Source organism: Chiroxiphia lanceolata, chromosome 15, assembly GCF_009829145.1.
Source record: "Chiroxiphia lanceolata isolate bChiLan1 chromosome 15, bChiLan1.pri, whole genome shotgun sequence".
Classification (NCBI taxonomy): Eukaryota; Metazoa; Chordata; class Aves; order Passeriformes; family Pipridae; genus Chiroxiphia; species Chiroxiphia lanceolata.
In genome coordinates this window covers 2670622-2686503 of record NC_045651.1, presented here as the reverse complement: position 1 = coordinate 2686503, position 15882 = coordinate 2670622, and the positions used below count along the sequence as shown (strand labels likewise).

The window sequence follows — 15882 nt, the reverse complement described above, 5'->3', positions numbered from 1 at the left end:
ACTGGGAATAGTGTGTCATGATCTCTTCCTTTCTGCAGGTGTTTATTTCTTGCCTTGCTCTTTGATGACCTGAAGATGGTTCTTTCTCTCTGATAGCATGTGGAAGATGAGATCTGCTCTATTTGCCTGCCTGTTCTGTAGGTGCCTTTCCTGTTTACAGCTGGAAAGAGAGAGACATCGAGAGACATGTTTCTTTCAACTGTCACTGTAAGAAATGCTCTTGCTTGTGACATGCCAAGAGTGAGAAGTCAAATATTATCCATAGTAAGGAGATGTTGTCTGAGCAACGTTTCTTTTTTTGGGAGGGTCTTTCTGTCAGTTTTGGAGATCTCAACCATGAGAGCTGTGAAGAGTTTGAGGAGAGTGTTGTGTGTGTTGTGTGTGAGGAGGTGCTGGTGGAGACATGGCCTGTGTTTTGTTGATTCCCAGAGTTGAAACTTTGTCTTCTGAAAAAAAGTCAGAAGGAGTCTTATTTTTTGCTATTGCATGGTTTGGACTCAAATGGCCAAGTTTTGGGTTCAGCACATCTTACATTATGGTGATAGAGCTTTCAAAGAGCCCATGTGTGATGTTCCCTTTGATACTGCGATGATTGGGTTTTTAACTGAGATGCTGACTGCTTTTGATCTGTATAACATTTTAAAGTTATTCAAATTATTGGAATGAGCAGAATAATCTTTTAGTGATGCTTGGGATCTAAGAAGTCGTGCGTGCAACTTTTCTTGTAAGTTGTCCATGTGCAGATTTACCTTTCCTGTGGTGTGTTTTTTGGATGGGGAAAAGAGGTCTGTCTGTCCAGAGAAAACGCTGGTGCAGGAGTTGACTCTGACACAGTGTGAAGTGGCTAAAAGAGAGGTGTAAAGGTCAGCTTGATCCAGATGTTGGATGAGGCCACAGCTGTGGTTCCAAACTTGTTTGTTTTTCCACAGCCATAGACATGAGTGTGTCTGGGGTCTATGCTGTGAGCTCCTGTGTGAGTCTCCTGTGTGCTTCCTACCAACCAGTTTCCTTTGTGTTCCTACCAGAGCTGACACAATCTGAAATGTGAATCTGTGCTTCATACACTTCTGATGGTTTCTCATTCTTGCTGTGTTTTCTTTGTTTGTTTGCTTTGTGTCAAGGAGTAAAGCTGGTCGTGCTTGTGCCTGGCAATCCTGTGAACAAACCAAAGCTGTTGAAGCTTCTGAGGAGCAGCTCAGATATCTCAGTTCCCCTGAACTAATAGGAGTTATTTAGTATGGAGAAGAGGAAGCTCAGAGGGCACCTTATTTCTCTGGTTGGTGAGGTTTTGATGAGGTTTTGAGTGTTTTAGTCTAGTGGAAAGTGTTCCTGTGCATGGTAGAGCTGGGGATTGAATGACCTTGAAAGAACCCTTCCAACCAATCTACTTGAAAAGCAGTTGTAGTGAGGTGGAGGTTGTTCTCTTCTGCCATGTCTTAAGGGAAAGAGGAACAGAAAATGGTCTTAAGCTGTACCATGGGAGATCCAGATTAGATATTTGATTTTTTCTTTGTTTGTTTCTCGAAAAGAGTGATCAGACATTGGAGTAACTTGACCAGGGAGGTGATGGAGTCACCCTCTCTGGAAGTGTTGAGAGGCCTCTGGATGTGGCACTTTGGGATATGGTTTAGGGGTGACTGTGGTAGTGCTGGGCTGAGGGTTGGATCTACATGATCTTGAAGATCTCTTCCAAATTTTGATTCTTTTACTCAGTGTGAAACATCAAGAGACATCTTGTGATTGTCAGGGTGGGAGAGTTGTTCTTCTCCATAGCCTGAAGGTGGACATCAGCTAAGACAAACCCTTTGATAAGTTTCTATTTTCCTAAAATGGGACTGAATGAAATGCTCTTTTCCCTGGGGCTGCCATGTAGTCACAAGTTGGGTATTGTCCATGGTGCAACCAAAGGCTGTGAATGCAGAGCCAGGAGATGGCGAGGCTGGATTTGAGTGAGGAAAATGGTTGGGTCAGTGTGGGTTTGACTGATCAATGGTTTGATTTCATGCCTGGTGCCAAGGTCTGTGCCATGTTTCCTTTGATCCTGGTATCCCTGTCCTGAAAGGTAATGAGAGTCCTCCAGCAATCAAGCATTTCCTGAAAAACTGTGCTTGTAGAACCATGGTGGATGTGTAGAATGAATTACCTTTCCTATATGAAATTTTTATTATCCATTTCTATCTCTGCAGAACAGAGTGATGTAGAGTTTCTTCATAGTTGCAATCAGACTTTCTTTCAGGATTTTGTTTCCTGTGAGGTTGTGATCTTTTTACCCATTTCTGGACAGTGCTCCTGCCTTTGAAACTGTGTCTGTGGTTTGGCAGCAAAGACTTCCTTCAGCCACCTCGGGCACAATTCTGTGTGTGAGGAATATGAAGAAAAAGCAAAAAGGGAATCTGTTGTAATTTCTCTGAAGGTTGAGCTTGAGAAAGTTGCTCATGATGAAGTGCTTGATGTTTGTTGGAGGTGAGCAGGCCACAAGGTAGAATTGCTGAGAGCTGATGACTCTTTCTTAAAACGAATCCCATAACTAGGTAGTCCAGTGTAAGATGTTAGGGCTGCACTTGCAACTTGAGACCTCAGTGACTTCCAAGTGCTTGCAGAGATGAATTCCAGTGAAGACCCCAAAGATTTCCTAGTGAGGTTCTCTGATCACCTCTTGTCTTCTGATGCTTTACTGCCTTGGTTCCCTGATTTACATTTTTCAGTTTTGTTTCTTAGTTTGACATGTCAGAAGGTTTCCTTGTATTTATCAGCACTGCTTCATTCAGCAATGCATGGTGTGTTTGTGCCTCTTGTTCATGCTACAGCAGGTGTGAAAGGCTGGAGATGTGAAGGTGTCCCTGAGTTCTCTTACATTGAATAGATGTAACCAAGGCCTTAGCAGAAGCTGTAAGTGTGTGGAACAGTGTGTGTGGTAAAAGAAGGCAGAAGATTCACTCTTAGTCATTCCTTTGTTGAGTTGTTCTCTGCTGGATGACCACTCCTCTTTATTTTAGTGGTTTATAATTTTGTGGACTTTAGAATCCTTCCATTTTTTCTCAGAATGGTGGTGAGCAGGCAAACGTGCCTCCCTTCTTGGTGTTCTTGTAGTGCATTATCACCTCATGTTAAATTTTGCCAACGATGAGAGGGTCACAAGCAAAGCTGCCAGTTGTGTAGCAGCAAAGAGAAGACAGGAGAGCTCTGTGTGTGAGGTTGTAGAAGGACATGGTCATTCCCTTGCTTATCAAATGTCACAGGTAACACCTGCATGTACCTGATGGGGTACCATGTAATCTGAGCTGCTTCTGAACAGTGAGGCCTACAAAATGTTATTACACCTGATCTGTTCCTCTCTGTGTGTTCCCAGCTCTTGCCTTTCTTGGTGTCATGAGCTCAACCTCAGGCTGGCTGCTCTTATGTGGAAGGTCACTTCTCTTCCAACTGTCCCAATGCAGCTGAGATCCCTTACACACCTGTGATGTTTACAGCTGTGAAGGGGAAGCTTTCACAGGCCTATGTGCTCACCCAGGCACACTTGTCTGTAGTGTAACAGTGCCAAACCACCTCTACTGCAATGCTCCAAGGGCAGAGGGGTCACCCAGTGAAGCCAAGGCTTCTCTAAACAGACCAGGGGCTGGTGGGAGAATATGGTCAGAGTGTCTCTCACACAGTTGCCCAGAACATGCTGGACACTCATCTGGAGACTGTTACATGGATGAGGAACTGGCTGGATAGTCACCTTGAAGGAGTTCTGGACAACAGCTGAATGTCCAAGTGCAAACCTGCAACTTGTCCCCCAAGGGTCCTTCCTGGGACCAGTACTGTTTAGTATCTTCATAGACACTGGGATTGAGCACACCCTCAGCAAATGTGCAGCTGACACCAAGCTGAGTTGATTCACGAGAGGGCAGAGATGCCAACTAGAGAGACCTGGATAGGTTGGAGGAGAGGGTCCATGAAAACATCCTGAAGTCCAACAAGGCCAAGGGAAAGGTTCTGCACCTGGGTCAGGGCAATCTGCAGTTTCAGTAGGGAGTAGGGAATTGGGAAGAGCTTTGCAGAGAAGTACATGGGGTTACTGGTGGGTGGTAAAATGGGACATGATTTGGCAAAATGCACTTGCTGCTTAGAAAGAAGGTTGTATCCTGCACAGTATAAGAGGTAATAAGGCAAACAGTGTGATGGGCTGGTTCACCCCCTCTAAGCTCCTTTTGTGAGACACCAGCTAGAGCAATCCATACAGACCTGGAGCTGATATTCCAAAAAGACATAGACCTCTTAGAGTCCCCAGACAACCATAAAAATGGTCTGAGGGCTGGAACACCACTGCTGTAATATGGGCTTAAGGAGTTCAGGTCCTAAAGCATGGATGAAAGAAGCCTCTGTGTAAAATGCTTTTACTTTTTCAATTTATGAAGTAAGCTTAAAAGAAAGATGGAGAGAGCCATTTTACCAAGGCTTGTAGTGACAAGACAGAGGAAAACAGATTTTATGGCGCAGAGAATTTAGGAATATGCTTTCAGTTAAAGGGAAGGTTGGATGAGATTTTGAGTGTTTTAGTGTAGTGGAAAGTGTTCCTGACCATGGCAGAAGTGTGCATTCAATTATCTTGAAAGAGCCCTTCCAACCAAAACCAATGTTTGAATCTATGAAGGACTGAGTGTGGCTTTGCACTTTCCCACTGTCAGCCCCACAAGTATGGAAATGAAAGGAAGGACGTTTCAAGAATCACAGACAAAAGAGTAACTGTTATTGTGCTGCCTTAGGATAGATATTGCTTCCACTGCTTTAGGCTGATCCATTTCTCCGGTTAATTCATCCCAGGTAATGAATTCAGCTGAATTCAAGAGCTGTAAAACAGTGCAGAAATGCTCTTGAAGTCTTCCCTATATTATCGTTTATTCGTCCTATAGTTGGGCCTGGTTTTATTAAGAGCAGCTGAGTTCCTTCCTTTATCACTCTGCTATGAATACTTATGAATATTTGCTTCTGACTATTCACTGCAATAATGATGTAAAAGCAGCCGACAGCGCATCTCAGTTCCAAAGGCCTTAGGAAGCACATTAAGCCGTTCCTGCTTTGATTGCTGACTGGAATGGAGGAGAGACCCCATGGGCGGTGCAGCCCCAGCAGGGCCCAAAGTTGGTCCCCGCTGGTGGCGGGCGTGAGGCGGCTGCAGTGTTGTGTCGGCGCCTCCGGGTGCCGCTGTTGGCCGCCGGCGAGCGTTGCTGGAGCCGCGGCGGCGGCCGGCGGTGCGTCCTGTCCCCGGCGGCTGCTGGCTCGTCCGGGCAGTGCGGGCCAGAGCGGCAGCGGCCCGGGCAGCAGAGGCGAGAGGCGGCGCGGCGCGGGCAGCAGAGGCGTCCGAGTTGGAGGCGGCGGCGGGCTGGGTGCGCTTTGTCGGGCGCTTTGTCGGGCGCGCGGAGCGGCTGCGAGGGAGGCAGGGGAGCGGCAGGAGCCTGGCGAGCTTGGCGAGCGAGCGCCGTGGGCAATGTCGGGCGGGCGGAGGGCGAGCGGCGGGCCGGGCGGCGGGCGAGCGCTGGTGCTGGGCGCTGTGCTGCTGGGCCTGTGCTGGCGGGCGGCGGCGGAGCGGCTCCGCTACTCCATGGCCGAGGAGCTGCCCAGAGGCTCGCTGGTGGGGCCGCTGGCCCGGGACCTGGGGCTCAGCGCCCACGAGCTGCCGGCGCGCAAGCTGCGGCTCAGCGCGGACAAGCAATACTTCACGGTGAGCGAGGGGAACGGGAACCTGTACGTGAGCGAGAGGCTGGACCGGGAGGAGCTGTGCGGCGAGTCGTTGTCCTGCTCGGTCAGCTTCGAGGCGCTGGTGCACAACCCGCTCAACGTTTTCCACGTCGAGGTGTCCATTGAGGACGTGAATGACAACTCCCCGACCTTCAACAAGGCAGCACTGGAACTAGAGATCGATGAATCGATTCGTCCTGGCACTCGTTTTCCACTGGAGATGGCCCAAGATGCAGACGTGGGCAGCAACTCGCTGCTGACTTACGAGCTCAGCAGCAACCCGTCCTTCTCTCTGGCCACGAAGGACAGTCAGGGCGGAAGCAAGCCTGAATTAGTGCTGGAGAGAGCGTTGGACCGGGAGAAGCAGAGCTCTTTTGAGCTGCTACTGACGGCAGTGGATGGCGGGGACCCCGTGAGGTCCGGGACTGTCCAGGTTCGGGTCAACGTGACGGACGCCAATGACAACCCGCCCGTCTTTGCGCAGGACCGGTACCGGACGAGCCTTCGGGAGGACACGCCGCCGGGTTCGGAGGTATTGAAAGTGTCAGCCTCAGATGCCGACGCCGGCACCAACGCCCACATCACCTACAGATTCAGGGAAATGCTGGATAAGGTGCTTCGGACATTCGTGGTCGATGCAGACACTGGGTCGATCACGCTGCGGGAGGCTCTGGATTTCGAGGACATGCGGACTTACAGCCTGGATGTGGAGGCAAAGGACGGTGGTGGTCTGGTGGCGCACTGCAAGGTGGAGGTGGAGGTGCTGGACGTGAATGACAACGCGCCCGACATCGAGATCCTGTCGCTGTCGAGCCCCGTGCCCGAGGACGCGCCGGTCGGCACCGTGGTGGCCCTGCTGAAAGTGCGGGACCGGGACTCCGGCGAGAACGGTGAGGTGTCGTGCGAGCTGTCGGGAGAGGCGCCGCTGTCGCTCGTGGCGTCGTCGGGCGGCTCTTCCAAGGTGGTGACGGCGAGCGCGCTGGACCGCGAGCAGGCGTGCGAGCACCGCGTGACGGTGGTGGCCCGGGACCGGGGCAGCCCGTCGCTGTGGAGCAGCAGGGAGCTGGTGCTGGAGGTGTCGGACGTGAACGACAACGCGCCGGTGTTCGAGGAGGCGTCGTACAGCGCGTACGTGCGGGAGAACAACTTGGTGGGCGCGCTGGTGTTGCGCGTTGTCGCTCGGGACTCGGACGCGGGCGCGAACGGGCGCGTGAGCTACTGGCTGTCGGGCGGCAGCGCGGGCGCGGCGGGCGCGGCGCCGCTGGTGTCGGTGGAGGCGCGGAGCGGCGCGGTGTACGCGCAGCGCTCGTTGGACTACGAGCAGTGCCGCGAGTTCGCGGTGGCCGTGCGGGCGCAGGACGGCGGGTCGCCGGCGCGCAGCTCGACGGCCACGGTGCGCGTCTTCGTGCTCGACCAGAACGACAACGCGCCGCGGGTGCTCTACCCGCCCCCGGCAGCGGGAGCGGCGTCGCCGGGCTCGGCGGGTTCGGCCTTCGAGGTGGTGCCGCGTTCGGCGTCGGCCGGCTACCTGGTGGGCAAGGTGGTGGCGGTGGACGCGGACGCGGGGCGCAACGCGTGGCTGTCGTACGAGCTGGTGCAGGCGTCGGAGCCGGCGCTGTTCCGCGTGGGGCTGCAGAGCGGCGAGGTGCGCACGGCGCGGGCCGTGTCGGAGAGGGACGCGGCCAAGCAGCGCCTGGTGGCCGTGGTGAAGGACCACGGCGAGCCGGCGCTGTCGGCCACGGCCACGCTGCACGTGGTGCTGGCCGAGAGCTTGCAGGAGGCGCTGCCGGAGCTGAGCGAGCGGGCGGCGGGCGCCGAGGCGGCGGGCGAGCTGCAGTTCTGGCTGGTGCTGGCGCTGGCGCTGCTGTCGGCGCTCTTGGTGCTGAGCGTGGCGCTGTTGGTGCTGGCGCGGCTGCGGCGGGCCGGGCCGCCCGCCGTGCTGCGCTGCCTGGGCGCGCAGCGCTTGTCGCTGGCCGGCGCCGCCTTCCCGGCCGACTTCTGCGAGGGCACCTTGCCCTACTCCTACAACCTGTGCGTGGCGGCTCCGCCCCGCGCCGCCGCCGAGGCCGCTTGGCCGCCGCCGCCGCTGCCCATCGTGCCCGCGGAGGAGCTTGTGGCCGGGGAGCCCTGCGAGAAGCCGAGTCCGAGCAGCAGCGCCGTCCCGGGAGAGCCGCCCGCCGAACCCGACGCACTCCAGGTCTGTAAGCCCCTTCACTCTTTCTGTCTGAGGTTTTCCTAGGGGTGTGCATGTGGCTTTGCGCTCTTTGGCTTTGTTCTGGTGCAGTTAGTGGCCGTCACTGTTTCCACAGGTGCGAGTAATAACTCTGCCTCGTTTAGGCAGCAGGCGTTGCAAATCTGGATTTCCTGCCTTATGAGCTGTCACAGATGTCGGCTCAGTTGGGAGGTTCTTGTCGTTCAACTTATGCTGCAGAAAACCGTAGAGGACTTGTAAAGATCTGTTTCTGCGGTCTGCTTTCTCTAATTTTTCTCTCAGCGCAGAAACGTAGAGACAGAACCTCTTTGTTCAACTGCTCGGGTTTTTCTGCAAACTTTGTGTTGTGTGAAATATTATGAGTTAGTCACGGTGAAGATGGATACTTAGATCTGTTAATTCCACATGGTGGAGTTGGCAATGCAATTGACGCTCAGTAATGAGATTTTCCCTTTCTGATCCTTTTTTACCGTGTAGACGCACTGCAATCTGTTTATTATTTAGACATGTTAAGGAAACATGCTAGATGAAGAGGGAGCTATTCTTCCCTAAGGAATATGCTTACCTCCCCCCTGTGCCGTCCCATTTTTTGGTGTAAGTGGGCTATAGAAAAGGCAAGCTATGATGAGATCAGTTTATTTTAGCAGACGTTTATTTCTTTGTTCTGTTTCTGTGATTATTTCTCATTCAGAGTTTGGTTCCTTCTTATTGATTGAATGTGATCTAAAAAATGCTTGATAGCATCTCTCGCTAAGGCTGTGATCAAGAATGGAGCATTAAGCTGTATGCAAAAGCGGGGCCTTACATTTAGGATGTCATGAAAAATTGGGAAGTACTGGTTGGAGGAGAGTAATGCAGGGTGACTCAGAGCAGCCTCGGATGTACAAGACAGAAGGGCAGCCCCTAGATTGGCTTCTTTTGGGGAGGAATCTTCATCGTTGCTATGTGCAATTACTCTAGGTCTGGGAATCTACTGTGACTGGAGGTGTTCGGGTGTTGATGCTCAGTGAGAAAACCCTGGAGAACGAATGGCACAAAAAGCTCTGCAGTTGCAGGGAACAAGTGCTTTCTTGCCTTAGGAGAGTAGAATCGTAATTCTCTTCAAGCCATATGAAAAGAACTTTGTATCTATAGATTATCACAATCCCATCAATATTTTTCCGTGCGGTAGAAAGAACATAATCCCAGGTCTCCGCTGTACTGGACCCGACATTTCCGCGGCGAATGTCCCGTCTTTTTGAGCTTCCCGTGCTCAAGGCAGGGCGGGCATGTCTCGTTGGCGCTCGGTGCGTGCAGTGCCGGGAGGAGGCTGCGGGCGCCGCTGTTGACCGAGAGGAGCGAGAGGAAGGTGGGAGCGCTGCAGCCCCGCCCGCTGCGGCCCGGCTCGATCGCTGGATCGCTGGATTCCTGGATCGGGAAGCGGTCTGTTTCCGATCGTCCCGGCGGTGAGGAGCCCAGATACAGCGAGGCAGAGGGGTCGGCGACACTGTCCGGGAGCGGCAAGTCGTAGCCGGAGCGGGAGCCAGATTGGGGATCGGCGGCGGGGATCTACCGGCGGTGTTGCGGTGCCGGCGGTGCGGCGGCGGAGATGTGCGCGGCGGGGAGGCGCTGGGGCCGGCGGCAGCGAGTGCTGCTCTGGGGCGTCCTGCTGGCGGCCTGGGAGGCGGCGTGGGGGCAGCTGCGCTACTCGGTGCCCGAGGAGATGCCCAAGGGCTCGTTCGTGGGCGACGTGGCCAAGGACCTGGGGCTGCAGATGCCGGAGCTCCGAGACCACGGCATCCACCTCTTGGACAAAGGTAGGACACAGTATTTTGCTCTGCACGTGAAGACGGGACACTTAGTGACGGCCGAGAGGATCGACAGAGAGCAGCTGTGCCGGCTGGTGGAGCAATGCGTGCTGCGCTGTGAGCTGATAGTGGAGGGGGAAATGAAAGTTTACCCAATTGAAGTGGAAATCACGGACATTAACGACAACGCCCCGAGCTTCAAGGATATTGAGTTGGAACAGAGAATAAGCGAAACGACAGCCCCAGGGTCGCGGTTTCCACTTCCCAGGGCTCACGACCCAGACTCTGGACGGAATTCCCTGCGGAACTACGAGCTGAGCGGTGACGAGCACTTCTCGCTGGCCGTGCAGACGGGCCCCGGCGGGGATCAGCGTCCCGAGCTGGTGCTGGCGAAGGCGCTGGACCGGGAGGAGGCGGCGTTTCACGAGCTGGTGCTGAGGGCGAGCGACGGCGGCGAGCCGTCCCGGACGGGCACGGCGCGGATCCGCGTGACGGTGCTGGACGCGAACGACAACGCGCCCGTGTTCAGCCAGGCGGAGTACACGGTGCGTGTGCCGGAGGACGTGCCCGTGGGCTCTGTCCTTGTCACCGTCACGGCCACCGATGCCGACGAGGGTCTGAACGGGCACGTGAAATATAGTTTCAACAAAATTTCAGACCGAGAGTCAGAACTTTTTCACCTGGACTCTGAGTCGGGAAAAATAACCATTAAAGGCTATTTGGACTTCGAGGAAATATCCTTACATGAACTGGAGGTTCAGGTACGGGATGGCGGTGACCTTTCCGACACAACAAAAGTCGAGATCACCGTGACAGATATGAATGACAACGCGCCCGAACTGACAGTATCCTCAGCGGTGCGCGAGATCTCGGAGGACGCTCCATCGGGGACGGTGGTGGCCCTGCTGCACGTGCACGACCGAGACTCGGGGGCCAACGGCGAGGTGCGCTGCTCCATCGACGGGGGCGTCCCGTTTCGGCTGGAGAAGTCCTTGGAAGACTACTACCGCGTGGTGACAGCGAGAGAGCTGGACCGGGAGCAGGAGTGGGAGTACAACGTGACGGTGCGGGCGGCCGACGGCGGTCGTCCGTCGCTGCAGAGCAGCAGGGTGCTGTGTCTGCGGGTGCTGGACGTGAACGACAACGCGCCGGTGTTCTTGCAGGAGCGCTACAGCGCTCGGCTGCGGGAGAACAACGTGGCGGGCGCGCTGGTGCTGCGGGTGCGGGCGACGGACTCGGACTGGGGGGAGAACGCGCGCGTGCGGTACCGGCTGGGGGAGGGCGGTGTGCGGGGCTCGGCGCTGTCGTCGTACGTGTCGGTGCAGGCGGAGACGGGCGCGCTGTACGCGCTGCGCTCGTTCGATTACGAGCAGGTGCGCGAGGTGGGGCTGTGGGTTTGGGCGGAGGACGGCGGCTCGCCGGCGCTGAGCAGCAACGTGTCGGTGCGGCTGGTGATCGTGGACGAGAACGACAACGCGCCGCAGGTGCTGTACCCGCCGGCGGCGGCGGCGGCGGCGTCGGGCTCGGGCTGGGCGGGCGTGGAGCTGGCGGCGCGGTCGAGCGAGGCCGGCGCGCTGGTGGCCAAGGTGGTGGCGGTGGACGCGGACGCGGGTCAGAACGCGTGGCTGTCGTACGAGCTGGCCAAGGCGACGGAGCCGGGGCTGTTCCGCGTGGGGCTGCACAGCGGCGAGGTGCGCACGGCGCGCTCGCCACTGGCCCGCGACGCGGCGCGCCAGAGCCTGGTGGTGCTGGTCAAGGACCACGGGCGGCCGGCGCTGTCGGCCACGGCCACGCTGAGCGTGGTGCTGGCCGACAGCGTGGCCGAGCTGCTGGCCGAGCTGGGCAGCGCGGCGCGGGCCGAGGCGGAGGCGGGGGCGGCCGAGGCGGGCGGCAGCCTGACGCGCTGGCTGGTGCTGGCCGTGGCCGCCGTGTCGTGCCTCTTCGTCGCCTTCCTGCTGCTGCTGCTGGCGCTGCGCCTGCGGCGCTGGCGGCGCTCGCAGCAGCAGCTGCTGGCGGCGGCCAGCGGCGCCTTGCGCGGCGTGCCGGCCACGCACTTCGTGGGCATCGACGGCGTGCGCGCCTTCCTGCACTCCTACTCGCACGACGTGTCTCTCACGGACGACTCGCGCAAGAGCCACCTCCGCTTCTCGACCGACAGCTGCTGCCACACCCTGCCGGCCCGGCCGCCGCCCGACGAGCCCGCGCCGCTGCTCGGAGACCAGGAACCTGCCGGTGCCCAGCAGGCGGACCCCGCCCCTCTCCCGGTGAGTTCTTCAGACCAAATTGTTTCTGCGAAGCTTCCTCTTCTGCTCTGCTGCTCTTTCCCCGCCGTATTCTGTTCTCTGTGTACGGAAGTTTGCTGACAAAGCTGGCAGAGGTTCGTGCATTGACACTCTGTGGGCTGGTGGGAGTGGACGTAGGGTCCTTGCTCGGTGCTCCAGGTTGCTGAGGAGGCGGGTGTAGTGAGGCTGATGGTGGCTGGAGGTTTGAGTGAAGCTTCGTGTTTTCATCATGTGCCAAGTGCTTTCTGTACCTTGACATGTGTAACACCCGTGTTCCTTTCAGTCCTAGGTCTTCTGTACAGATGTGTTGCCTTATTAGCAAATTCTTTGCAGGTTCAGGTGTCTTCCCAATGGCACATGCACTTGATATGGGTGAGGTTCTCTAGACTGCAGTATTAACTTTACCATATGTAACTTTGTTGCTCATAATTTGTACAGTTGTAGCCTTCATGTGTCTCAATAATACGTAATGGAGGTCAGTAGGAATTGTCTTTGTATTCGTCCATACTTTGCTCTGCGTGTTTCTTGTAGAGAAATTGGCCAGACAACAACTGGTGCCTTGATGATGTCTGTCTGCCTGTTATGAAGATGAAGGATCATAGTGAAAGTTGTGACTGCTCAAAAGGAGTTGTGGGTGCTGTATATGGAGGAGGAAATGCAGGAGGAAATGGCAGGGGTGTTTTGCTGATTTCTTGTCTTTTGAGGTTGAGTCTTGTGCAATGAGGCTCGATGTGCCTTGGCTATAAAAGACATGTCATGGTAAGAGCCTTGAGTGAGTGCGAGGGGAGAGACTCAAGATGCAGAGGGAGATGTAAGGAGAGGGTGATTGCCCCTATGCAGACCTTCACTGACCCACTGGGAACGTCTGCATACATTCACTGGAGCACTGCTCCTCTTTGCCTTTTAGAACTTTGAGGTTTCTTCAAAGAAGATCAGTGAGCAGAGAAACGTATCATCTTTTATACAGATATATAAAGATACCTGTGTGATCTGGGAAACTGGGCCTTATGTGTCATGGTTATAAATTAGATGGGTGCTTGAGCACCCTGAATGTTGAGAAGGCTTGGTGGTTCCAGTCCTGGGAGCTGTGCAGGAGGGTCTGTTGAAGGACACAAGGGAATGCTTTTCTTGTTTTCTTGTTCTTTACCCACCTCTAGTATCATGCAATCTGAAGTTGTCCTTCTCAAACTGTTTGGCTGGAAGACATGTTATTCCAGCCCTGGGAAGTTCTTTGTATGTGTTTGCATGTTGTCCTAATTGTGTAACTGCACAGCTTAATTATGTAGTTATGACAAAGGTCATGTGTGAGGGAGCCTTGGGGAAAGCAAGTTGTGTGTTCACTGCTTACTAAACACCTGAATTATTGCCTACTCTTAGTCACATAACTGGGAATAGTGTGTCATGATCTCTTCCTTTCTGCAGGTGTTTATTTCTTGCTTTGCTCTTTGATGACCTGAAGATGGTTCTTTCTCTCTGATAGTGTGTGGAAGATGAGATCTGCTCTATTTGCCTGCCTGTTCTGTAGGTGCCTTTCCTGTTTACAGCTGGAAAGAGAGAGACATCGAGAGACATGTTTCTTTCAACTGTCACTGTAAGAAATGCTCTTGCTTGTGACATGCCAAGGGTGAGAAGTCAAATATTATCCATAGTAAGGAGACGTCTGAGCAACATTTCTTTTTTTTGGGAGGGTCTTTCTGTCAGTTTTGAAGATCTTAACCATGAGAGCTGTGAAGAGTTTGAGGAGAGTGTTGTGTGTGTTGTGTGTGAGGAGGTGCTGGTGGAGACATGGCCTGTGTTTTGTTGATTCCCAGGGTTGCAACTACACCTTATGAAAATAAGTCAGAAAGAGTCTTATTTTTTGCTATTGCATGGTTTGGACTCAAATAGCCAAGTTTTGGGTTCAGCACATCTTACATTATGGTGATAGAGCTTTCAAAGAGCCCATGTGTGATGTTCCCTTTGAGCTGCTACTGCAATGACTGGGTTTTTAACTGAGCTACTGACTGCTTTTGTTCTGCATAACATTTTAAAGTTATTAAAATTATTGGAATGAACAGAATAATCTTTGTTGTGATGCTTGGGATCTAAGGAGTTGTGCGTACAACTTTTCTTGTAATGTTGTCCATCGGCAGATTTAACTTTCCTGTGATGTGGGTTTCAGATGGAGAAAAGAGTTCTGTTTGCCCAGAGAAAAGGCTGGTGCAGGAGTTGACTCTGACACAGTGTGAAGTGGCTAAAAGAGAGGTGTAAAGGTCCAGTTTGTTCCAGTTGTTGGATGAGGCCACAGCTGTGATTCCAAACTTGTTTGTTTTTCCACAGCCATAGACATGAGTGTGTCTGGGGTCTATGCTGTGATCTCCTGTGTGAGTCTCCTGTGTGCTTCCTACCAACCAGTTTCCTTTGTGTTCCTACCAGAGCTGACACAATCTGAAATGTGAATCTGTGCTTCAAACACTTCTGATGGTTTCTCACTCTTGCTGTGTTTTCTTTGTTTGTTTGCTTTGTGTCAAGGAGTAAAGCTGGTCCTGCTTGTGCCTGGCAATCCTGTGAACAAACCAAAGCTGTTGAAGCTTCTGAGGAGCAGCTCAGATATCTCAGTTCTCTTGAGATAACAGGGGTTACTTATTGTGGAGAAGAGGAAGCTCAGGGGGCACCTGATTGCTGTGGTTGGGTGAGGTTTTGATGAGGTTGGATGAGGTTTTGAGTGTTTTAGTCTAGTGGAAAGTGTTCCTGTGCATGGTAGAGCTGGGGATTGAATGACCTTGAAAGAACCTTTCCAACCAATCTACTTGAAAAGCAGTTGTAGTGAGGTGGAGGTTGTTCTCTTCTGCCATGTCTTAAGGGAAAGAGGAACAGAAAATGGTCTTAAGCTGTACCATGGGAGATCCAGATTAGATATTTGATTTTTTCTTTGTTTGTTTCTCGAAAAGAGTGATCAGACATTGGAGTAACTTGACCGGGAAGGTGGTGGAGTCACCCTCTCTGGAAGTGTTGAGAGGCCTCTGGATGTGGCACTTGGGGATATGGTTTAGGGGTGACTGTGGTAGTGCTGGGCTGAGGGTTGGATCTACATGATCTTGAAGGTCTCTTCCAAGTATTGATTCCTTCACTCAGTGTGAAACATCAAGAGACATCTTGTGATTGTCAGGGTGGGAGAGGATTTCTTCTCCATAGCCTGAAGGTGGACATCAGCTAAGACAAATCCTTTGGTAAGTTTCTATTTCCCTAAAATGGGACTGAATGAAATGCTCTTTTCCCTGGGGCTGCCATGTAGTCAGAAGTTGGGTATTGTCCATGGTGCAACCAAAGGCTGAGAATGCAGAGCCAGGAGATGGAGAGGCTGGATTTGAGTGAGGAAAATGGTTGGGTCAGTGTGGGTTTGACTGATCAGTGGTTTGATTTCATGCCTGGTGCCAAGGTCTGTGCCATGTTTCCTCTGATCCTGGTATCCCTGTCCTGAAAGGTAATGAGGAGTCCTCCAGCAATCAAGCATTTCCTGAAAAACTGTGCTTGTAGAACCATGATGGATGTGTAGAATGAATTACCTTTCCTATATGAAATTTTTATTATCCATTTCTATCTCCGTAGAGCAGAGTGCTGTAGAGTTTCTTCATAGTTGCAATCAGACTTTCTTTTAGACCTTTGTTTCCTGTGAGGTCGTGGTCTTTTTTACCCATTTCTGGCCAGTGCTCCTGCCTTTGAAACTATGTCTGTGGTTTGACAGCAAAGACTTCCTTCAGCCACCTCGGGCACAATTCTGTGTGTGAGGAATATGAAGAAAAAGCAAAAAGGGAATCTGTTGTAATTTCTCCGAAGGTTGAGCTTGTGAAAGTGCTTGATATTTGTGGGAGAATTGCTGAGAGCTGAGGGCTCTTTCTTA

At 53.3% G+C, this 15882-nt stretch overlaps 1 protein-coding gene across 1 annotated transcript in view; it reads left to right on the top strand.

The window, feature by feature from the left end:
- LOC116794575 overlaps positions 1 to 15882 on the top strand; it is an 88031-nt gene that overhangs the window by 4891 nt on the left and 67258 nt on the right. Inside the window, 4 exon segments of the mRNA XM_032703347.1 lie at positions 2322 to 2463; positions 5107 to 7918; positions 9122 to 9285; positions 9287 to 11984. Coding sequence (XP_032559238.1) covers positions 2322 to 2463; positions 5107 to 7918; positions 9122 to 9285; positions 9287 to 11984 — 5816 coding nt within the window.